General features: G+C 28.0%; 1 protein-coding gene across 2 annotated transcripts; it reads right to left on the bottom strand.

Annotated features, from left to right (window-relative positions):
* Positions 1 to 1676: 1676 nt before the first annotated feature.
* LOC142330622 (leucine-rich melanocyte differentiation-associated protein-like) lies at positions 1677 to 26058 on the bottom strand. Of its 2 annotated transcripts, XM_075376045.1 has the most exons (5): positions 25747 to 26058; positions 24958 to 25165; positions 20302 to 20562; positions 18593 to 18731; positions 1677 to 2259 (listed from the first exon to the last, which is right to left on the bottom strand). In XM_075376045.1, the coding sequence occupies exons 2-5, from the start codon at positions 25131 to 25133 to the stop codon at positions 2242 to 2244; spliced, it is 594 nt and encodes a 197-aa protein (XP_075232160.1). In that variant the 5' UTR covers positions 25134 to 25165; positions 25747 to 26058; the 3' UTR covers positions 1677 to 2241. The 2 variants fall into 2 exon arrangements, with proteins under 2 accessions (XP_075232160.1, XP_075232159.1); XM_075376044.1 differs by lacking the exon at positions 1677 to 2259 and having other exon boundaries at positions 10727 to 18731.

Here is a 26058-nt window from a genome sequence, read left to right as displayed (position 1 = left end):
TGGTCATACATTATTATAATTTTTTCTTAGCCGTTCCTATTTTATACTTTACGTATCACCATAGTTCTTTCTTTTGTCCACTTAATTAAAGAACTGGAGGATCGTGTCTCGCTTTTAAATGAAATAAGTTTAAATGACATGCAGCAAAAAATGTGTAAATGTAATTTAATAGTCGTACAAGGAAGTCATTTGATGTCCACATCAGATTTTTTTAATCAAATTGTATAATAAAATTTTAAGGTTACTTTAATAGTTTAAATTTCAGATTAATATTATATTTTTATTGTTATGACTAAAATGTATATTATGTATATGTATATGATTTTGTTGAACATTTTATGAATATCACTTTTTTATGTGATAATATTGAGTTAACAGCTTCACCTAAGCAATAAAATTAAAGGAAGAGATTGTTCTTACCTGAGTATTGTAATTTTAAATTGAATAATATGTATTGGAATATACTTCTATCAATCACTACTTTCATAAAAAAATATATAATTTTAAAATTACATGATAATAAAATTTAAGCTGAAAGTTTAAACAACTTTTAAACTAAAATGTTTTATCAAATTTTGAACTTTTATGTTTTCAACTGGTGTAATTTAAAAAAATTAATATATTTTTATGAAAGAACTACTTAAAGTACATTTTTTCAATTTAAAGAATAAAGATATTAAGGTAAAAATATCTTCCGTAGATTTTACTGTTTAAGTGAATTCATTAATTTGAATGATAGATATCTTGTGGTTTAGACTGCCTTTCAAAACACATCAGATTGTTGATGTGTATTTCTTTATACGGATGTTTGTTTACAACTCGAGCAGCATTCAACTAATAGTTCTACCGATATATTTATTAAAATCTAAATATGGTTTTAGGTATATATTTATCCAAGAAATAACAATAAAAAATTAACATAAAATTTGTTTTAAAGCATAATATTTTCCGTAATATGAAACTGAATAAAATTTTACTTTAGAGACAATTAGTTACACAAATCCTGTGAATTAAACTTAAACAAAAAAATAGAATTTTTTTTCTTTAGATTGTAACACATAATTTTTTGAAACACTTTCATTAGTATACTGTAAACTATTTAAATTATATATTTTGATTTACATCCACCAAAAAACAAAGTACAACATTAACGGACTTTCAAGTCCATTACCATTACCATGAAGTAACACGTCGGCCGGATATTACCTCAGTAGTAGGTCGTCGGTGAGTTTTATAGAGAAACGGAATGCTTCATACCGAATAGAAGTGTTGACTCTACTATTATTTCAGATGAATGGGCATCGTATTGCGGGATTCAAACATCGCGGGATTTATAACCTCCCGAAAAATATGTTCATCTAATTCATTCAGAAAATTTCATTGATACTCAAAAATACCTTGAATATAATTTGGGGTTACTCAAAAATTCGTACCTTGAATTATATTGCTTCTCTTTTATATTTATAAACGAAAATGAGTACACCCATACATAGGTAATAAGTACATTTGTGTTACTTCACACATCAATTTCTAATCAGATTGTATTAACTTCAAACTCTACACATTTGTATTTAATAATATTCATTTTATACATTCTTCCTTAAATTCGTCAGTTTATATATATATAATCAATTTAATTTTTAGGAAGGAATTTTTTCAATTCATTCAAGGTCAAAAGCGAAAAGAAGAAGATAAGTTCAAATGTGTTTTATTTCAAATTACCAGGATGCTACACGATGTCCGCGTAAAGACTTCTACAGTCTCAGGTTAACCATTCCTGAGATGTGTGGTTAATTGAAACCCAACCACCAAAGAACACCGGTATCCACAATCTAGTATTATTCATATCCGTATAAAAGTTTATACCTTTACTAGGATTTGAATCTTAGAACCCTTGACTTCGAAACCAGCTGATTTCTGATGACGAGTTCACTACCAGACCAACCCAATGGATTAAATGTCATAAAGAATGCAACTACGTAAAGAAATAATATTACGCTATATGCATTTGAGACATGCGCCATACTTCTCTGCTCACAATCGTCGTATATATCGAATCCAAGCGTAAATCGGAAACTTCAGCTTATCTACCGGGAGACGTTTTATAAAGTGTTTTTCCCTCTCATGTAGTTGAGCGCCTTTCAGTAAATTTTCAATACTTAAAAACAAGAGTATCCTATTAAAAATAATGGCGTTTTATGACCTTTAAATTCCACCTAATATTTTGATGTCATTTCATCTTCAGCAACCGTTCCAATCCTGCAATTAAAGATTTATAATTACCACATAATAAAACAAATTAAAAATACAACTTACATAAATTCAAACACCTCCGTCATCATTTTATACCATTTTGGTGTAAAATACTATTTCACAATAAATTAGACAATTTTACCATTGAAAAATTCCAGAAGCTGGATATCTCCTAATCAGATGGACCAGTTCGTTTGAAATCTGGCACAATCATTTCTGTGATGGCAATTAATTTTAGTAAGTCTAGGAGTAGGGAGTTATGCACCTTATGGGTCCCGTATCTCAAAATGTTATTCAAAGGGTAAAAAGTTTCATATTAATTAATGCTTCCTTGATAGCTAACATATTTTCTGCTCTTATTCAAACCCCTACAAAGGGAGAGGGATAACATTTTTTTTTGGGTGGTAAAGAACCCCCAGTATAGCTGAAATTATTTCGTTGAAATGAACTTCACCGTTATCCGTCAAGAAATGTTAATTGTTGAAATTACTTAATTTTACGTATTTATTTATAAATTCTAACGTTGTATGTGATTACTTATCTTGGACGTTTCCAGTTGCATTATCCAGCAAGTTTATATAAGCTGGACGTTCATTCACATTTGACAAATGATTATATTACCGCAGTTGTATTCTGCGTCTCACCTGTTAAACAGCTGCCTTAAATTGTGTTCGGTAGTTCAATCACTCAACATGAATTTTGTACGTCTTGTTGAGCAAGTTACAAATGAAAATGGCGCTGTCGTATTGTTACAGTTGTATGACATTCTCCATAATCCGCGTAGATGTCAACGCGGTCATGACATGATTTTACTAATGGGTTCGCGGGAATCGGTGGACATGCTCGAGGGAGTTCAAACTGCTACAAGAAACATTTATGACCGGTTCAAAATTGCCATTCCGAAAAAACTGTTTGAACTTAGCTGTTTAAAATCAAAATAATTAAAAAAGTTCACATATAAAAATAGGTCTGGAAATGCTTTGTACTCTGAAAACGGCAGTTACTTTTATACGGATTTGAATACTAGATCGTGGATATTGGTGTTCTTTGGTGGTTGGATTTCAGTTAACCACACATCTCAGGAATGGTCGACCTGAGACTTTACAAGACTAAATTTCATTTACATTCATACATCCTTTAATACCTTACGTTGATTCAAGAGGCTAAACAGAAAAAGAAAGAAAGAAACGGTCTGGAAACGTTTTGTTAGCGAGTTACGGCTAACAAAAGATTTCGCCCGGAATTCAGCTCCCCCAGTGAAGAGATCGTACTGAAATTTAAAGGGCGTTAATCGAGGGGCGAAATTAATGGTTTTTGAGCAGAAAAATTGAGTAAAATAGGTTTTAGAACTGTATCTTCTGTATTTTTCATGATATTCGAGGTAAAACTTTACTCGCTCCAGTTAGACTTTATGTGTTTCAATTCACTGATACATGGAGATACTGTCCAATAATATTATATTCGCTTTACTAAAATCCGAACAGAACTGCTTATCGCATATTCATATACAACATTGTGTATTCATTACGTAAAAATGTGCCAAGTTAACAAATAATAAACATTTTTAATTTTTGAAATAAATATTTTGGGTATTAAATTTAAGATAAAACTTCGAGTAGTTAGTTGTATTTTTTACAACTAATATCGCCTTTCTTCTGCGGGTATCTTGTTGAAAAGTATCAAAATAATAAATAGTTGTTTGTCTGTTAGCACGCAAGTGAAGATTTGTGCTCTTTCAAATAAGTATAATTAAAATATATTTTACGTATATTGCTTATTATATGTGTTCACCCATCTACATTTAATATTATTAGATATGTTGTAAAACATGCGTTTATAATAAGGTCAAATTCCGTTATATGCCCACAACGCTTCTGTTAGTTAGTTCTTAGATGCCACTGAAACCATTGTTCAAATAAGAAAATAAATAAAATTATAAATATAATGTCGCTAGTCAAGGTTAGCGAGCGTACGTTAAAGTTTGGTTAGATAATGTTTATAATTTTTTTGGCGTTTCAGTGGCGCCATCGAGGAACTATTTGAACCGGGAAAATACTTTGCGGGCAGATAACCGATAAGTACCTAACCGAAATAGTTTGAAAAGTTTACAGTAAACTCAATTATTACAACAGTAACTGAAAAACACTGTTTAACAAAGTATCTGGTATAGAGAAAAATGTTTTGGGCATATAACGGATTTTGACCTATAAATTTAAATTATAATTTTAAAAACATATTTTCATTACATACACATGTTTTTGCAAAGGAAATTTATTATATATGAATTTTACAAATTATTATTACTACTACAACAGTTAATATTGTTAAGGGTTTATGTAATTTGTATTATTTAGTACGATTATGATTAATATGCCCAAAATGCAACAGGCTTTAATGATAATTTCATTCGGTTGGGATTGAAAATTGTGCGTATGAAAAAAATTAATTGTATATTCATAACTTTGGTAAATACGAGTCAATATTTAAACTAAACAGTCGTTTGTTTAAATTAAAGTTACTCATCAGTTATACGGGACTTATACTGAAATTCAGTTGTCTTTTGCGTTTTACTGGTAGTAAATTTACATCTGAAATACTGAAAATTTAACCAGGCAAAATTTCATATAAACATTTTACATTAAATCCCTGATTTTGTAATATGTCCCAATGACTCTAAGCTACTAAGAAGTAAGTATCTATAATTTTTTATTAGTTCTTGTGAATCTGTTTTTATTCAATTTTTTTTGTATATATCTAATTATTATTTTTATTTCATCATAACAGTAGGTGTTTGTTCTCAATATAAAAAAAAAATGTTCTGTTTACTTTAAGCTGCCATTTTATGATAATATGCTTTATTTTACGATAATAGAATTTTTCATTACTTCTGTGATTAATTATACGCTTCAAAGCTTGTAAATAGGGATATGAGAAGAAAATTTGTAGCATATGAAAAATACCATACCTGACCAGGTTTCAAACCTGGGACCTCTGAATGAAATGCCAAGATGTTACCACTCCGCCATGGAGATCGCCTTCACCGATTGCAATGTTATGTCTATTCTGTTATTAGTCATAAGTTTATTATTTTTTTGTTATAATTATACTCATATGTTTATATTACTCTAATTTTACAGTGAGTTTTATTATTATGTGCAAATTTTTTTATTGTTTTACCGTCATATTTATTCACATAATTCAAGATTACTTAAAATAAATTTCATTAAAAAATCTTAAGAATGTAAATTATGCAGGGAATCTTAAGAATGTAAATTATGCAGGGAATTCTTTGAGATTCTCTGAAATAATAACTAATACTATTAGTTTTTGTGAAACAAAAATTGTGTAGCTGTAGGGTGAAGTCTAGGCCTATTTAAGATTGCTTTTATTAAGTGTTTTTGAAGCACATACACTTTATTAAAGTGCACAATATATAACTAAAATCACAAACCTGGACATAAGTTGTAACAAAACAATAAGATTTCACATGCAGTAATATAACCTTATCCAGAAATAAGTTCTGTTAAAAAATGTACAGTGGACAATACAATGAAAAATAAAAAAGCAACATATTTTACTACACTGACTGACAAGCAAACGCCACCTTCACAAGAACAACATAACAAGTCATACATTCCTCACACTGCAAAATAAGAGGACAAATCATTTAACCTCCTTGACCTAAATATATTCCAACAATAAGTATAATTTCAAAATAAATATAAAACCCACAACTGATAAGCTTAACAGAACAACTGTGCAAAATTTTCACATGCATTGCATCATTTAATGAACTTTTTTTTGTCACTCACTGCAATGGCTACATTTTTATCTAAAGATTTAATCAGGCAGACCAGCTCCATACTCACATAGAGATACAAAAAATAAACACTACACACAATTGGATCAATCCTTTTATAAATCACTTTATATATACCATGCAAACAAAGATGCATAATATTAACATTTTACTCAACATGTTAAGCAATACTTCAGCAGTTGAACAAAATGAGATTTACAAACAAAATTAAAAAAAAAAAATGACACCACATGACTTCCTTGTATTCCTAAATTACATATACACATTTTTTTACAATCAAAGGTTAATAATTATTTAAAAATCAATATATTTAAATTAAAAAAGAAGGAAATGAAGTTAAGATTCGAACCGATGTAATTCCCCTTGTACAACAATCCAAATGTTTCATCAATTAAAATTTTATTTGGCTATAACTCTAGAACCAATAAAAATAAGTACCACTTATGTCATATTGTTGAAAAGCTCTCAATGAGAGCTTTAACTGCAGTTAAGATAAAGCTGGCTTTTTTTGGACACTTTTGGTCCAGTCGACTGCAATCAAAAGGGGAGGTGTACAACTAGATGTTACAACAGTCTTAAATCCAAAATTTCAACATTCTGCGGCTAATCATTTTTGAGTTATGCAGGATACATACATGCGTACATATGTCATGCCGAAAACTAGTCAAAATAGATTCAGGGATGGTCAAAATGGATATTTCTGTTGAAATCTGAAAACCAACACATTTTTTGCAATCACAAGACTTCCTTTACTCCATACAAGGAAGTAAAAAACATACTAGATCTAAAACAATAAAGATCGGATATTAATTTAATAATATACTAAAGAGGTTAATGCATCATTATCACTTTAAAACAATTAATATTAATAGAATCCATTGCATCAACACTAAAAAAAAAGTCACAAATAGCCCTTGAAAAGATCTTCTATAAGCACAACTCTATACAATTATGTTTTTAAAAATAAGCATTTCTTAATTTCTTCTTACTTTGAAACAAAATAAATATGTGGATACATTATGAAATTATTTTTCACTGAAATGGGTTAATTTATCCAAAGCCTGGATTGTAATATTTTCAAATAGAATAGTACATTAAAATTTTTGTAGCTTTACATGTTGGAGCATGCAAAATATTTAATACCTATTACTAACAGTTAATAACTGTAGCTATAAATTACAACAATGCACTGCCTACAAAATCTTTTTTTTTGGGCACAATAAGTTTTTTCATTAACTGAATTTAAGATTGTGTTACCAGGAATCTGAACTAGAAGATATGCAAAATGATGTTTCAGCATAACATGGTATTAATATTAATAACTCAGGACTGAATTAATATTGATAACTTGGTTATTTTTTTTTAAAAATGAAATGATTCATCTTAGCTTTTTAATTAGGGGGCCTCTCAGCTCAAAGTACTGGGTAGGTACCTTAAAAGAGCATTTAAAAAGGATAAAAAAAATCAGCTCGATTTATTTAATGATAAAAAAACCCTGTCACAGTAAGAACGTCAGAAGGATGGATGGATTTCCAGTTTTTGTTAACCTTGAAGACTTACCCAAAAACCTGTGAACAGATTTGCTTGAAAATTTATGTTCTATTCTATCAGGTTTACAACATTCTACAAATTTCATCAAAATCATTTTAAAAAAAATTTGCTCAAAAATTTGAGTCTTTGGCTCTTAACTCCAGTTTCTGTAAACTGATTTGCTTGAAAATCAATAGGGCGGGCTATTCCAGTAGATTTATATAACCTTCTAAGTTTTCACTAAACTCTGTTAAGATTTGCTTCCAGTAGAGCAGACGAACTGTATTCAGGAGACTCCAAAACATAAAGAAATGTTGATTTCCCTTCCCCTCAATACCACTCCAATAAAAATTGACCAGGCGTATTAGCAATGTCTACAAATTCTTTGAAAATCCGGAAAAAAATATTTATTTATTCTATTTTTATTTAAGTTTCTCAGTTACGATATCAAAATTTAATCATAAAAATATTTGTAGTAGCCCATAATTAAATATTATATTTGGTATATAGTATCATTAATTTAAATATTACCTATGACAATATACATAAAAGTATCATGTATGCTTCACCAGTGCTACATACGCTTTGTATAGAACAGTTGATAAGCATCAAATCTGATTAAAAAAATTTTTTCTTAAGAAAATAAAAGGAAATGTAAAAAAAAGGCTGAAAATGAATTGGGCTCTATTCCCATTAGGTTTACAAAACCCCACCAAGTTTTATAAAAATAAAATCAGTTAAGATTTGCATCCAGTAGAGCAGAAAAAAATTAATGTGTGTGCGTGCATGCGTGCGCGTGTGTGTGTGTATATATATATAGAGTGTATATAAACATGCCAGAGTACAGTAGTGATTTCCAAATTCTTTGGAAATTCGGTAAAAATATTGATTAGGTGTACTTAGTTTTTTTTTGAGAATTTCATTCTTGTGTGGTTTTTTTTGTAAATATTACAGGCAATAAGTTTCATAACCAAAATATAATTTTCTTCTTTTACTCATAACAATTCCATTTTGTTTTTTACTCCTAGCTGTTTTTATAAATATATAGTCCTTTTTGAAGTCAATTTTAAGACTCGTATTCCTCTGTACTATTTTACAAATATAAATAAATAATTTGATCCACCAAGTACAGAATAAAATTAAATTAGGTAGGATGACAATTACCTTATATCATACATACCAAGAATACTTCACAATTTTCTCACATCTTCAGTTGATCCAATTTTTTAATTGTTCACATAAAATTACATATTAAAAATACAAAATAAAATAACAAAAAATAAAAATTAACAAAATAAAATCTTGATATATATATATACAATAAAACAAAATTTATTAAAACTTAGGATATAAACTTTAAAATCAATACAAGTCAAAATGGAATTAAAATTAAAAGTTTTCCTTTTAAAAATTTAAGATTAAAAATCCGAACTAAAAGTTAAAGGTTAACATTTCCATACATAAAAATATGTTGTCAAACAATAAACATATTAATTAAAAGTCAAAATGATAAATATATTTTAAAAAATGAATACAAGTGTGTGGTTTGACTAGCCAACATTATATTACTATGTAGGATTTTAAATAGATTAATTATTGTAAATTTTTAGTTTAATCTATTTAAAATCCTACACAGTAATATAATATTGGCTAGCCAAGCCAGACACATATTCATTCTTTTTTAACATATTTATTATCATCTTAACTTTTAATTAATATTTTTATTATTTGATGACATATTTTTATATATGTAATTTTTAACTTTTAACTTTAACTTTGGTTTTGATTTTAATCCTAAATTTTAAATTTAAAAGGTAAATTTTTTAAAATTTTAATTCCATTTTGGTTTGAATTGATTTTAAAGTCCAAAGTTTTAACAAATATTGTTTTATTGTATTTATCAAGATTTTATTTTATTAATGTTGTGTATTTATAAAATTTAATTTTACATGAACAATTAAAAGACTGTATCAACTGAAGATGTGAGAAAATTGTATAAGTACTCTTGTGTACATGTAATGATATAAGGTGTCATCCTACCTAATGTAGTTTTATTTTGTACTTGGTGGATCACGTTATTTATTTATAAATATATAGTCATATACAACATAATCTATCATGAATTCAATGTTTTTTTGTTAACTTGCATTAAGTTTATAATTTTTACTTTAAATTCCATAGTCATATTATTTGGTGTTGCTTTAATATGACCATCCAACAATTGTACATTGGTTTCTAAAATTCTACTTGACTGCAGACATTCAAACTACAGAATTAACAAGTTAATTCAAACTAGAATGCAGAGTATATATATATATATACTTGATGTGATAATTTGGTCCTAGCATAGCAGACAAATTATTTGAACTCATTAAATCAATCGCAGCAATGTTTGATCATTTTTATAACTTTTATTTTAAAAGCCTGATAATGAATAGAATTTCACATACCACTAAATCTATTTTTAGGTGCAATTCTTGAAAACCTCGTTAATGGGACTTAAATGATCTTTATTGTGAATTGTTTTTGTTCATTAAATCCCATAAATTAAAGATGTGTCAAATAATAAATATTCTCCAATCTATTATAATTAACAATTAGAATGCAAACCAAAGTGGTAATGTAATAAATACACATGCCAGTCCTTTATTCTTGTTCAGCAAACCATCTGCTAACTTTGTCACATTGATATATATATATATATATGTATATATGTTGTTTTTATTTCAAACAAATATAAACTTACTAACTTAATTTTAGTAAGTATTTATTTACTGCATACTTACACACTGTAGGATTATCCAGTATGTATTTATATAATACTAATGGGATGGAGGCAAAATGGACTTTCTTAGATTTGCTGGAATTAGATGAATGTTATATTGGAAAGTCATTACATTATATCTATTACTCAGCAAGCAAACAATAAAAATAGTTAAATACCAAGGTAATAGCTAAACAAAACACTGATCACTATAAATGTTACTGACACTGATCACTATAAATGTTACTGTTTTAGAACAGAAAATAAAACAATCATAAAAATATAAAACAGATCATAAATAAAACAAAAATAATACATTGATTATATAATAGTGAACAGCTTAAACATTTATTGTATGAAACGTGCAATTTTAATATGGCTTTGTATTCATGAACACAGATTTATTTCACATCAGTTTATTCATTTATAAACAATTTTAACAAAAAATTGAGCAAATATAAAATTAATAACAAAAAATAATACATATTACAGTTTTTATATGTAATCTTATTGAATCCCACTACCTGTCCAAAAATAATCACATCTTGTGATAACACTCACTATACATATCAAGCCAGAAGTTATTGTAAAAGTTTGGTTCCTGTCTTTACTGATATGACTTGCCACAAAAAAAAAGACATTAAAAAATAAACATCAATACAACCGTTTTGTAAAGGCAAAACAAACAATTTTATTTATTATTATTTGGCAATTATTCAATTATTCATCCATTGGAAAAATACAAATTTCCTAAAGGCGGCATAGTCTTATGGGTGGCCTCCCAGATCCCCAGATCTCACCCTACTTGATTTTTATCTTTGGAGGCATTTAAAGGCCTTTTTTTTACTTAATGGTTAATATTTTGAAGTTAAAAAAAAATTATTTCTGTGGTAGGCATCTTCCCACACTCTGCCTCACTCTTGTATATTATCATCTTACCTCACACTGTATATTATGTGACCTACAACACATTATTTTTTAGATGAACAGAACCAAAATTTAGATTTATCAGAAGTTTTTTACATTACAAAATTTTCAGCATTTGAAAATATTTTCTTAGTGACTACAGCTGAAGTTTTTCATTGTTGGTAGTTTTCGAACATATTCAGAAACATAACTTAAATCAAAATAACATAAATTAATAAGATACAATTTTTTTGAAAAAAAAGAAGAATATATATATATATATATCAATAGAAATCAGACACGAGTCTGCCTCAACAGTATCTGAGCCTAAGAGCCAAATTAGAAGTTATGCCAGAAAGGTTAAGGAATTTTTTCCTGAATGATTTATGACCTGTATGTAGAACAAATTGACAACTTGCATATAGTTGCATTCCTGATATCAGAAATGCAGATATACTATGTATCAGATTTAATTATAAAAAAATCTTAGCAACTATTTTGAATGAAAAAATCAACATAACAAAATATAATATTTTTAAAATAACACATAAAAAGAAATTATTTGGAAAATTAAAGGAACTAAAAACCAATCAATAAACACATAAGACAAAGATGCTTAACTTAAAAATGTGAAAAAATTTGAAACATTAAAAAAAACCATCAATTCCAATTTTCTTGGGACTGAGCAATCAGAAAAGTATTGGGAAAGTACGACAGAAATCATTAATGGGATTCAGAAAAGTCTGGATTGACAAGCAATAGGAAATCAAGACAAGACAAACAAATGTTTCAAATCATGGGATAACAAGTAAAAACACTTACAAAAGTTCATTTAAGTACATACTAAGTAAAAGCTGGACTAGTAATTTTAAGAGTATAAAAATCATTTTCCTTTTTTTACACGACTGCCAAGAATGGAATGTAATATATTTAAGGTATAACTATGTTTGTTGGGTGTTGTACATACATATGTATGTTTGTTTGCAGCAGCTCAACAGCTGAAACAATTTAGATGTGTGACGTGTTGGAATCCTTACATTATCGGGAGTGTCATAGGCTATATAAATATGTTTGTGTATGTGTACACACACACACAATATATATATACAAACATTTCAATAATCAGAATCATGACATTCAATAATGAATGAACTGATTTAGATTAGATGTCTGACCCCGTGTTGGATTCCTTACATTACCACAGGAGTGACATAGGCTACATATATACATATGTTTAATTTAAACATTTTTTTAACATTTTAGTATATACAAATAATACATACAAAATTACCACCTGCACACTCTTTAATTATCCTACATTAGTCATAATTATTCTACATTAAACAACAATGTTTTATTTGATAGTCGTGTTTTTTAATTTTTAATATTTATCTCTTGTTTACTCATAATTTTAAATTTTTATTTATTTTACTCAAATATTTTCTTTACACAAAATAGAAACTACTGACTGCTAATTTTTATTATACTTGAAAAATTCTAAAATTAAATCAAATACGAATTTCATTTGATTAAATAATGTATTAGTGGAATTAAATACTTTTGATTAAGCACAATAATAGATTTAGCACAAATCTATTATTGTAGGTAATTAGATTATAAGGTAATTAGATTTAATACTTTTAGTATTTAAAAAATATAACGTATTGCTTTTATAATACTAGAAATCACTTTTACAAACAGTGAAGTTTGATTTACTTAAGATATAAACAAAACAACATACAATATAACAACCTATTGAACCACATTTTTAACAAAATAAAAATATAAATATCTAAACAAGTTTTTTTTCCTAAATAGGTGTATAAAATTACAAAAAACTGGTCCAATAAGTAACCTAAATAAATTGTTAATCTACAAACAATTTAAATCAATAAAAAATCTGTTCATAAAGTTCCTAAAATTATAATAGACAAATGAACTGCTGTAAAGAGATACAGTTTGCTGTGTAGTCGTGACCTTGATAAAAAACTCATTTGTATAGCATTAGAAAACGTTAGTCATCAATCTCAGATATCATGAATGCCTGAGAATGAATGGGCTGAGCCTGACTGGTTTTTGTAATTTTACTAAGGAATTTTTTTTTTTTTAATTAAATTCTTGCATCAAAGAATACAAAAAAAAGTTAACTCAGATGCATCACATAATACAAAAAACATAATATATGGAGTGATGCACAGCAAGAGTAGTTTCAAAGAGGTTGATGGTCAGTTAATTAATGAACCTAATTTTGAAATCAATCTGGTTGATCATAAAAGAGCAGAAAGATAACTGACCAAATTACAATCCATAACGAGCAGTTTAAAAGATGGTTACATTTTCATTGACTATGGGTATATCTTAACCATTAACTAATGTATACATGAGTTACCATGTATTTTGGATAAAAAAAAACACTCAAGACACTACTTCTTGGGCAGCATAGTTTAAAGGCTAATAATCATTAGAAAAACGAATTCTTATGCAAACAAGGCTACTATATTTGTTATAGAGAAAATTTGGGAACTTTGTGATCAGATCTCACACTTACACAAATAACTTAAAAAAGGTACAATCATTGAAACTGAAATCTCTCAACAATAAATAAAATTATCCTATCACATCATAAATACACAATATTATTCATTATAAAATTAAATAAATGCGCATATTTTCAGTCAATTATACACAGTGAAACTTCTATGATCAGACCTAAAATTCAAATCCGCATATTGATTTTTCAATAAAAAATTGAATATAATTAAATTTAACAGGAGTATATTTTTAATGTAAAAGTATGGATTTGAAACAAAAGGCTGTATAAATTTATGGATTATATGTACTAACACAGTATTATAAGAAAATCTTTGGTTTGTGTATGCACTGCAATTGGAGGAGAGTGGGACCCCTACTCATAGTTCTACATTATATAGATATATATTACCTTTACCTATTTCTTTATAAATAAATAGGAGGGTGATAAGATTTTGCTAAACAAATGTAGCCTGACAATTAAATCGGTTAAATCTATATGGGAGACCTTATAGAGTCCAAAGAAATTAGTGCAGGCCTGTGTTCAACTAGGCATATAAACAACTATGTCTTCTGAACAACATGGGTAAGGCCATTGAATATATGTTGGCCATGCGACTTGTTGCCAAAATTGACGCCAGTCCTAGACTACATAAGAATCAGTTTGGCTTTTGGAAGGACCAGTCGACCATACAAGCCCTCCTAAAGGTTCAACCTGGATGAACGGCATGAGGAGGGGCACTTGGCGGACGAGACAATTGCCAATGCTCATCTTATTGGATGTCTGCAATAATGCCTTTGGCTCAGTCCCATGGGACGCCATCCTCGACACTTTATAGCAGAAGGGAGTTGGTTCATATCTTCTACGGCAAATTTGGGACTATTTTCGAAATAGATGGGTCTCCGTCGAGACGCAGCAAGGAGATCTACGTTTTCAGATGTCAGGGGGACCCCACTGGGCTCCGTGCTTGGTCCCCTCCTTTGGAATGATGTGTTGGATGGGGCAGTTAATCTTGACCTTCCGGAGCAGACAAAGGCAATTGTATATGCCGACAATTTGGCTATCCTTGTTGATGGTAGGACTGAGCAAGACCTTAGCATTCAGTGCTCCAATAAATGGATGGTTGATGGATCACAGCCTGTGTTTATTGCCTCAATACATCGTCCTCGCCGTTCAGAGGAGGGTGGGTCAAATAGTCCTACGCATTGGACAACCTGATTCTATCAAAACATGTTGTCCAATATTGAGGGGTGACTATCAACAAATCATATAGATTCAGCGACCATATCATCACGGTCTGTGAACGGGCAGAGAACACTCTTGCTACCCTGAGACGACTTCTCTCAACCCAGATGGAGCCTCAAGCATCAAAACTGAGTCATTATGTATGTCTACTATTGCATCTATTATTTTTTTCAGTTTGGGGCTCAACGTTGCTGATTAAAAGGAACCTTACCCGGCTTCGTAGGGTGCATAGACGTTTGTTGCTGGGAATCATTGCCGCATATTGGACCAACTCATATGATGATGCCTGCTTGCTAACGGGTGTTCCCCCATCAATCTATTGGTAAAGGAATGGATGGACAGGTACACCAGGATATCAGCTGCATTGGTATGGGACTTGACTTTTAACGTCTGACAAGATCGATGGCTGGCTGGGGAAATGGCAGCCTGGACAAGAGTCTTAATACCGGACCTGCGATCATGGCATTTGAGAAAATTTGGTGACCTTTACTATTACACCATGCAAATATTCACAGGCCATGGCAATTTTGGCAGTTAACTTGTTTATTCACACAATTCAGACAAGATGTCAGAAATACCCTATTAGATATGTTATTGTATATGCGTTTGTTTACTGACAACAGATTCAGATTAAACAACTGATGCTAAACTATATAGAATACAACATCGAGCGAGAACTGTCTAATTGTCGAGCAATGCTCGGTTCAAGATTTACTGACATCTAAGTCATGTGGAGCATTGCACAATATTGGACTGCTAAGTGAATTATATAATGTTGAGTGGTTTACGCCACTGGACCTGATTTGAATTTCAGAATATTGAGTATATTACGAAAAAGAACTGCAAACGGTTAAAAATCTAATTATCTTAAGAATTATTCCTGAACATACCATACTAATTAAAGTCCAAAACTTCAGTTTACATAGAATGCAAACTGGTAAATGACCCAATTTGGGAATCAAACAATCAGACCTTCAGTATAGTACTTAGTTGCCCACAAACAACATTATAAAGGCAAATGAGTAGCACATTAATAATTTGTTATGTATATTTAAATTCATTCTGGAAAGACCATAAAATATTTTGAAATATTCCACAACTTTTAAACAACATATAGTTAAAAACTTAAATCTTAAACAACTTATAATTAAAAACTAAATCTGTAGGTAGTCTTATTTAGAATTTTCACTGTATATAAAGTAACACTTTTTTTTAAAAATAATCATTTAAAAACAAATTTTTTATGGATATTATTTTAAATATGTACAAAGTTTAAGAAATAGAAATACTTATCAAATACTGCTATAATAAGATAATACAAAAATTACATTAATCAACAATGATTTTGTTAAATGAGAGTGAATAACTGATTCTTTATATGCTGATTTTAATATGAAATCAGAATTCTTTTATCAGACTTAGTTTTTTGTAACCATCATTCTTATTTTCAGGTAGTATCGTGTATGAACTCCATAAGTATAGTATTTTGTGAACGTATTTTATTATATTATTCATCAACTAAATAGCTTTTATTTATTTATTACAGTACCTTAATTGTTGTCACGTTGATTTATTATTTACACACTAATTAAAATGAACAAGAATGTGACTCATTCTTCCTATTATCATCTTGCTATAAACATATCATCCACTCATTAGTTATTTCTGTCATTATTATGTTTACTTATAAACTGTCATGCAGACTAAGAGAAATATTTTTAATTCTCATTCAAGTGCTAGTTTTCGTGTGTGTATCATTCAGTTTTGTAGCTGACTTTCATTATCAGCAGGTATATGTTGTTCAGTAAAATGAGTGCAATTCCAATGGTTTGGGGAGAACTGAAGGATCACACCACAGACTGTTATTTTTTTTGTAAAAAAGATGCTGGGATAACAGCTAAAGTTAAATGTACTATTAAATACCCTGATATTCCCTCTGCCATGCGACCAGTGCCACATAGCCAAGAGCTTCCAATTCCAGTACCACCAAAAACATATAACTTAGATGAATATGAAAATGTCAAATCTTGTGCTGACTTATCAGGAAATGAAAAAGAGATCCAGACGTTTTAGAAAATAGATATACTGAACTCTATTTAATTAATCAGAATTAAATGATCTGGTTCGTGATCTAAATTTATCAAAGAATCAAGCAGAAATACTGGCATCAAGACTGAAAGGATGGCATCTTTTACAACCGAACACTAAAATAAGTGCTTTCCATGACAGTCAAAATTTGAAAATTTCTTCTCTCAGCACAAAAACTTAGTATACTGTATTGATGTGGACTCTTTACTGGAAGTTTTGAGACTATGCACCATCCTGACAAGTGGCAATTTTTTGTTGACGCGTCAAAGCTTAGTTTTAAAAAAGCAGTTCTACTTCACACTAGAAATAAATACCCCTCAATATCATTAGCACTGGTTACACAAAGGAGTCTTATGAAAATATGAAATTTGTATTGAGCACAATTCATTCAGTATGAGAAATATTTATGACACATTTGTAGAGATCTGAAAGTAATAGCAGATACACTAAGTTCTGCTGCTTTTTGTGCAAGTGGGACAGCAGGGATATGAAAAATCATTACATAAAAGAGTAGTGGCTAAAGAGAGAGGTACTGAATGTAGGAGAGAAGAACGTTAGTCAGGCATTAGTGAAACCAGAAAAATTTTATCTTCTGCCACTACACATTGCGCTAGATTTATTCAAAAATTTTATTAAAGCAATGGATCATATAATGGTGCAAGGTTTCGGATTCTAAAAAACAAATTCCCAAATATAAGCGATCCTAAAATAAAGGAAGGTATATTTTTTGGATCACAAATAAGAAAACTAATGAGTGATCTGGTGTTTAGAGAATGTTTGAATGACTTGGAGGTTGCTGCATGGAAATCATTTTAAAACGTGGTAAACAACTTCCTTGAAAACCATAAGGCCAATAACCACAGAGAACTTGCAAGTGAATGCCTTAAACTACAAAGAACTAGGGTGTAACATGTCACTCAAAATCCATTTCTTACATTCACATTTGGATTTTTTTTTTTGGAACAATATCGGTGCTATTAGTGATGAACATGAATTTCACCAGGAGATATCAACAATGGAAATATGATACCAGGAAAAATTAAACTCAAAAATGTTAGCCAACTACTGTTGGAATCTGAAGAGATCTACCTACAGCAAATTACAGCAGAAAATCTAAAAAAAGTAGATTTTAAGCAAGTACAAAATGCATGTAATATATTGTCATATTACGTTCACCATATATTTTTTGTTTCAAAAGAAATTTCAATTACAAAAAACAGCCCGATAGAAAAAATCTATTAATATATATGAAATCAGCATAAAAAATACTATAAGAATCAGCCATTCACTCTCATTTAACAAACAAAAAATTAAATTTTGTTGACCAGTATTATTAGATGACATTTGATCTTGATCTACTACAATGAACATTATTTATTGATCTACTGTTATTATTATTACTATTACTATTATTAGATTTGCTACTGCTAAATAACTGTGTCAATGAACTGTATACATTACTGACAAGTGAAGATGCACTTATTCTTTCAAACCATGGTCGTTTATACAACCTAGATGCTTCTTCATGTTCATATTGTGAAACTTTACGACTGTCAAGATGTATTAAATGTGGAAACCATGATATAGTGAATAACCTGTAAAAAACCTAATGTTAATAAAAATACCATTCTTTTGATGATTTTGTATTAGTTCAGATAGTTTCACAGTTTTACTGTAAGGGCACTTTAATGTTGGTATAGTAATCAACTTATAAATAATGTTAAAATCAATGTTTGAATAAATTTCTCATCAAATTTAAAAATGACCATAAAATGGCAGGTGATAGTAAAGCAAGTTGAAGTACTTCTATATTTTTTAAGTCTATGCATTAAATGTGATACTGTAGCTGTATTTAAAAACAATGAGAGCAACATTTAAAACTGATTTCTTGCTTATTTTACATGTTTGAATTTTTTGAATTAGAAAATAGAAATACTTAAATATTTATGCAAGTTTAATAATAATTACACTCTTTTGATGCAATAACAATAACTTTAAAAATATATATTAAATTTCAAGAAAATTTTTAATTAAAACATAACAAATAAAATAACTTAAAATTATATTCTATGAAGTTCTGTAAAAGCTAAAAATCTTTTTAAATTTATAGAAATATTGAATTTTCACAGGCTTTTAACTTTTGTCCTAAAAAGGTATTTCTGGAACACAATGTGACAAAAAAATACAGAAAAAAAGTCAGAAAATATAGAGAAACGTTTAGGGTAAGCTATAAATGTGTTTAAATCAGCAATACCTTTTTTTTTTTTTAAATAAAGAAAGAAAAAAGTTAACCTGTTCTTTAAAATATTAAAAATTAAAACAAATTCATTTTCAAATTACATCGGTGTCTAAAAGATATGTTTTAGCAGTTAATCATAATGGCTTCTCTAAAGTAGACACAACAGTGACACTGGTAAAATAAAAATGTCACCACTTTTCATCAGGCTGATCAAATGTTTTTTTAACCAAATTGGAATAAAAAAGGTGGACACAAATAGAAAATGTCACATTAGGTGACAGTTTTGAGAAATTGGGAGGAAATCAAAAAAATTCAGACACAGCTTTAATTCATCTACAATATTATCTTTAAAGTTTTTCTGCTTTCTTGCTAAGGCATTTTTATATAGGCTGGGTTTTAAACAAAAATAAAATTAAACAATTTTATAAATACTAAAATAAAATTGATTAAAAATTAATTAACTATTCACATCTTCAAATTCACCATTTTTTTATCAGCCAAATTATAAATAAATGACAACAAACAACTAAGCTTAGTTCAAAAAGTCAAAAGCGCTATTTTTGGTATGCAGTTTTTTAAAATTGATTTTTTTTTCATTTACATTATTTCTATCATAAATTTATTTACACATAGCATCTTGGTTTTTAATAACATTGTTCATTTGCAACTAGGTATAAATGAAACTTTCAGTTTTGTTTCAGTGAAGTAAATTTTTTTTTCTTAAACATAACTAAAGCTAAAAAGTATATATAACAACAAAAAAGTAGTGATTATTGCTTTTGACGTTTTTAACACTGATAACACCTCTATTCAATTAAGAAAAATTACGCACAGCAAGACCATTTGAATAAAAACAAAATCATAAATTACTACATAAATCAAAAATAAATTGGAGAGGCTATAAAAAAACTTAGTAAAATACATACCTGTACTGTAGATGCTGATAAAATGTAGTGTCATCAATATCAGGTGGGACACCAGGATTATCCATTAAACTTAACTGTTTTAATTTTGGAAAACAATGGTGTAAATGTTTTATGAATGGAAACAGTCTTGATATCATGTTGTGATTAAGCCAGAGCAATTCCAAACTAGGAATTGGATAAAATTTTGTTTCTGAATCAATTTTATTATGATCTAATATTAATGCAGTTAAATTTTTGAAATCTTTCAGAAAAGAAACATCACTGTAAAACATTAATTAAATAAATTTAATAACTTAACACACTTAAAATAAATAAATACAATTATTTAATCAATAATACTATTTGCAAACGTCAATAGAACAAAGTCAGACATTTCACATGACTTCTAAAATTTCCTTTTAACCTGTATGTTCAAACCTTACTCTTCAATGGACATTGGAAACAGATTTTGTCAATTTTCTTTTTATTTTGTACAGAAAATTTCTCTTGTAAGCCTCATTTTTATTGATAATTGGAGATTTTTTTTAAACAAAAACTATATTATCTACATAAAAAATTTAAAGGTAATTTTCATTTTCTTTGTGAGTACCATTGCTTAATAATTGTATCATTATTATTGTAGCATTATGATAAATACTCTGATCTCATTCTGACATTGAACATACTTTCATGCAAACATTCAATAAAATTATTCAGATAATATATGATAAAAGAATAATGCATATTTGTGCATTCTAGAGAGTCTTGGCTCAAACTAAGAAACAGTCATTATAAAGACTTTTATAGTGAAAAACATGAGTGTCTTTCACAAACATACTCACACGTGTGCGTGAGAATTCTGGAAAATGAACATGCAGATTCTGCTGCTAAAGATGCATGTAGCCATCCGTCATTCTCCATGTGAGTTGAGAAATCAACTACCAATTTCATTAATTGCATTAAACATATACTTCGAAGAAGGTGGCAAGATGACTGAATTGCTACAGCAGATAATAAACTCAGAGACATAAAAACAGTGTTACCATAGGGCCCTTCATACAGGAAAAATCGCCAAGAGGATGTGGTCTTATGTCGATTGCGATAAGGACATACCAGAGCTACTCTGCCAGAAGAAGCCTCTTTTATTATTTTTACTCGGGTGATGATAACATAAAGCGTTTTTTGCCTGAATGTAAATGAAGTGTATGTAATCTTGTGCAGTCTCGGGTTGACAATTCCTGAGATGTGTGGTTAATTGAAACCCAACCATAAAAAAAACATTGGTATCCACAGTCTAGTATTCAAATCCATATAAAAATAACTGCCTTTACTAGGATTTGAACCTTAGAACGCTTGACTTTGAAATCAGTTGATTTGCGATGAGTTAACATCGTGACCAGCCTAGTGGGCTATACAAAATCACCTGAGAAAAATTATTACCCAAAAATGAACAAAGGTTTTGAAGCTACTAATTAAAATCATTTACTCAATTTATAAATAGTGATTTTTCCATTCTACTTTAGATGCCAACTTTTTGAAGTCAGTACCAATTTAAAAACGAACTACCAACATCTTACTAACCTTAATTTTGCAAAATATTAGATTTATAGGAAGATTGAAAAAATACAGCAATTTTGTTATTAACAAACCAAATCTTTGTTTATTAGAGAAATGTGAATTAGCCTTATAATAATGCTAGTTATAAAAAAAAGGCTTATAAAAACCAGAAAAGATTAAAAAAAAAAGAGGTTTACCTGTTATTATAATTTTTAATTATATTTTTTACAGTCTGGAAATAAATATTATTACTTTAGCATACAGTTTTAGACTAATTTTTCACAAAAAATACTTTGAATGACATCAGGTTATACAAGTTTTATATAACAATTGACAACAAAAATGAAAAGTATTTTCAAATTGTCAACAAAGATGATTAATAAAGTAATCTGAGAAAAAAATTGCAATAGGACCATTACAAGAACTTACAAAAAAAAAATAAAAATAAAATAAAATAATAATGAAGTTAGTCCATTTGGTAAAGAGTAATACTTGAACAATGATTTTTAAAATAGTTCATTAATTAAAAGATTTTAACACTAGTTTTTTTCTTTTGTTCCCATCAAATACTCATGCAGAGACCTCTGTCTGCTTCTTCAGAATACATTTTTTATTTTATTTAAAAAGGAATAAAAAAACTAAATTTTAAAATTACAGAGATAGGTATTATTATTATCTCAATCACTGAAATAAAACCGATTATTCTACTTCTAATATAATACAGAGAAGGAAGTACCATATTATCAGATACTGAATTTATTATTTTCATAAGCTAACCATAAAGTCATTAATTATATTTTCACTGCTGTTCTTTATTATGTGTATTGTTTTCAAGTGTGAGATACTTCATTATCGCTGTTGATTTCTAACATAATCATTTTTTTAGACAAGAATATATGTTTATTTTTCCTAATAAAATATGTTCAGTAAAACTAGATTTTTTTTTTAATTATGGTTATAAATTTCCAGGTACATTATTTTAAAGTTTCTGTTTGTCATTTTCATATAGAAATTTTTACAACTTTTCTCTCTAATTTTTATTTTATAAGCACATGCTTTATTGTAAATAATAAAACTAGATTTACTATTATCTTCAGTCTATTTTATATGTGCTCACTTCACCATAGATCTTACAGTTTTACTTAATAAATTTGACTTTAAAATTAACAAAAAACAAAATAAATTAATTAAATTAAATAAATTAATCATTTAATTTTTTTGGAATAATTAATATGTATTGGCATTATAATTTTGCAAATTTTAAATAAACTGTAAAGAAAATAATATAATCGTATAAATATAACTCAGAACATGTGTTAAAGTGTCTTTGAAATATTATAAGTTACAATAAACTCTGTAAAATAATTACAAAACAATTTAATGCACTCATTTCATAGTAGTTACAAGTGTGATGACATTAACTTAGAGATAAAACTATTATATATATATACAAATTTATTTTTAATAGTGCATTGCTGTAGAAAGTAAAAACAGTATATGAAGATCAACTATGCTAGTACATAAAGGAAATAACTGAGGATTTAATATATAACAAATATTTTGGAGTTAAAAAGTTGCCAGAACAATAAGGAATGTATATCAGCAAATATAGATTAACCGACTGATGACTCCAAAAAACAATTTTGATTTTTAGAATAATTTAAAAAAATGTAAACAAGTAATATAGATTAAAAAAATGAAAAAAATATATATAACTGACCAAATTAATAATGTCTACTTAACTTAAAATACTAATATTTATCCAATTAAATATTTATTTTAAATTATACAAATAAAACCTAATGTTTACTATTTACTGCATAAGAAATGGAATATTTCTTTAATCTCACATGTAGCTGGAGCAAACAAGTCTTTTCACTCTATCTGTCTCTTTCTTTGTTCAATTCATAACAACAGTAAAATGGAACAGACTTCAACAAAACCTGCAGGATTTAATGAAACTTAAGATTGAAATAAATACTATCACTTAATACAAAACATTTATGTTATAAGGTGAGTCTATTTTCTTTTATACTTATTATTTAAAAAGGATTTAAAATAAAAATGAATACAATAAAATTATCATTTAAATTTATAAAATTTGATTTAAAAAAATAATGTAAATGTTAGTTAAATTTTGTTTCTTGGGAGAGGATCTTTTAACTAATTTTTCTTCAGATAAAATTTTATTTTACTCAAATATGTAAAAGAAGCATGTATTCGACTGGGATAAGCATCTGAATTGGAGATTTCAGGAAACTAGATTTATGCTAATGTTGCACTTTTAATTAGTATTACCTAAAAAACATTTATTTATTTTTTCTTTCTATAAACATTAAAAATACTCATTTTATACATTTTTTTTTGTTCTGTATATTTATACTACTTCATCACATTATTTTTTCTCTTATTTATTTTTGTATGTAATATTTCTTCAACATAAATCAATCAAGAGGCCATATTTTAGATTTTAACTACATATTTTTTTGACTATTTTTTTGTTTCTCCATTTATTTCATTAATTATTTATTTAACACAGCTTTCTTTGTACATAAATTACCTAACTCATTATATTAGTCAAAAAGTAAATAATTTTAAACATCAAATAACTGTACTGGAATTAAACCTTCGCATCATGAATTTGGCCTTAAAATGAGCTTTGAGCTTTAGAGGGCAAAGTCCATTCCACAAATATCTTATATACTTAATCCATCATCGTTTTGCTTCTGAGGAAAACAAATATCTTTCCTGCTAACTCTTGGCCTAAGGCTCTGTATTACAGCTGAGGTTTTAAATTGCAAACGATGATAAATTCTGTTTTTGGACAGTAGCATGTCACGGAAATAACTAAATAAATAAATAACTTAAAAATTTAATTTAAAAAAAATGTCAGTATAAGAATTTACACTTTCAATTAATATTACAATTATAATAGTTACTGTATTAACTCTAGTCTTTACATCATTAGGCAATATAATTGGAGGTTAACTAAACAATAATAATTTGAACTTTGTAGAATCAAATTTGTTTAAGCTACTATAAGCTAGTACGCAAAAGCAAATAAATTGATTTTTCACTGTAAACCCTGAGAAAAATTGAAGAAAAGAATTTATACCATACCTGAATTTATTGTGACTGATGTCTAAAATTTTTATAAACATACAAAAATTACTGACAAGAAATTCAGGCATTGTATCTAAACCTTCATAAGCCAAAGTTAAACGTTGATCTTCTTCTGTCATTTCTGTTTTATCATTTATATCATTTCTTGTTAACAAACCTTGAAATTCAGCCATGGTATAGAGTACAGAAACAATTTATTAGCTAACTGAAAAAAAAAAATATTTAAAAGCTTAACATTTCTATTCAAATCAGCATAGTAAATAACTGACTAATGAAAACTTGAAATATGCTGATCTACAAAGCAGTTAAAGAGGAGACTATTACATTGAGACTAACAGAGATGAGTTCTGATACCCTTCATAATTAAAAGGTACAGAGTATTCTGCCCTTACATAGTGATAGAATCAAATATACTTCTATTAATATTTCATTACAAATATTATACAATATATATTTAAGTAATAAAATCCCTTTTTTAGTATAAAATATGTAATAACATAAATTTATTTAAGTATATGAGATATTTATATGGCCTGTAAGTAGAAACTATATATGAAATAAATAAAAATTGTATTAATAAAAAAATCTGAAATTTACATTACTTCATAGTCTTACTGTAGATAGTAAAAATACAAAATTATTTAAATTATATAATCCTATTAATAAAAAGATACCATCGTTCTCGTATAAAAATAGATTTTATAATTTATACTCGATACTAACACAAGGAAAAAACCAATAAATTGTCTTTAAAACAATCTGATACAAACATAATAACGATCTTACCTAAAATTGAAAAATTACTACATACAGAAAACAGATCAATATTCCGACACTAATAGATCACATAAAAAATTTACTGTCGTTAATATTTAGCATCAAGCAGAGTAGTTAACTGTACTCCAACAAAAGTTTAATGATTTCAATTGTTAACAAACGTAAATAACGATCTTATTTTCACTATTAAACATTAAAATAGCGTTTAATGTGATAACATTTATTAGGCTACAAAACAACAATTTAGATATGATAGTTAAATCAAATATTGACGAATAAATGTTAGCACTAACAAGTACCTCAATAATTTATCTACACATG

The sequence above is a fragment of the Lycorma delicatula genome, chromosome 9 (assembly GCF_047948215.1).
Source record: "Lycorma delicatula isolate Av1 chromosome 9, ASM4794821v1, whole genome shotgun sequence".
Classification (NCBI taxonomy): domain Eukaryota; kingdom Metazoa; phylum Arthropoda; class Insecta; order Hemiptera; family Fulgoridae; genus Lycorma; species Lycorma delicatula.
Note: the sequence above shows the minus strand (reverse complement) of the source record. Positions and strands in the feature narration are given on the sequence as shown.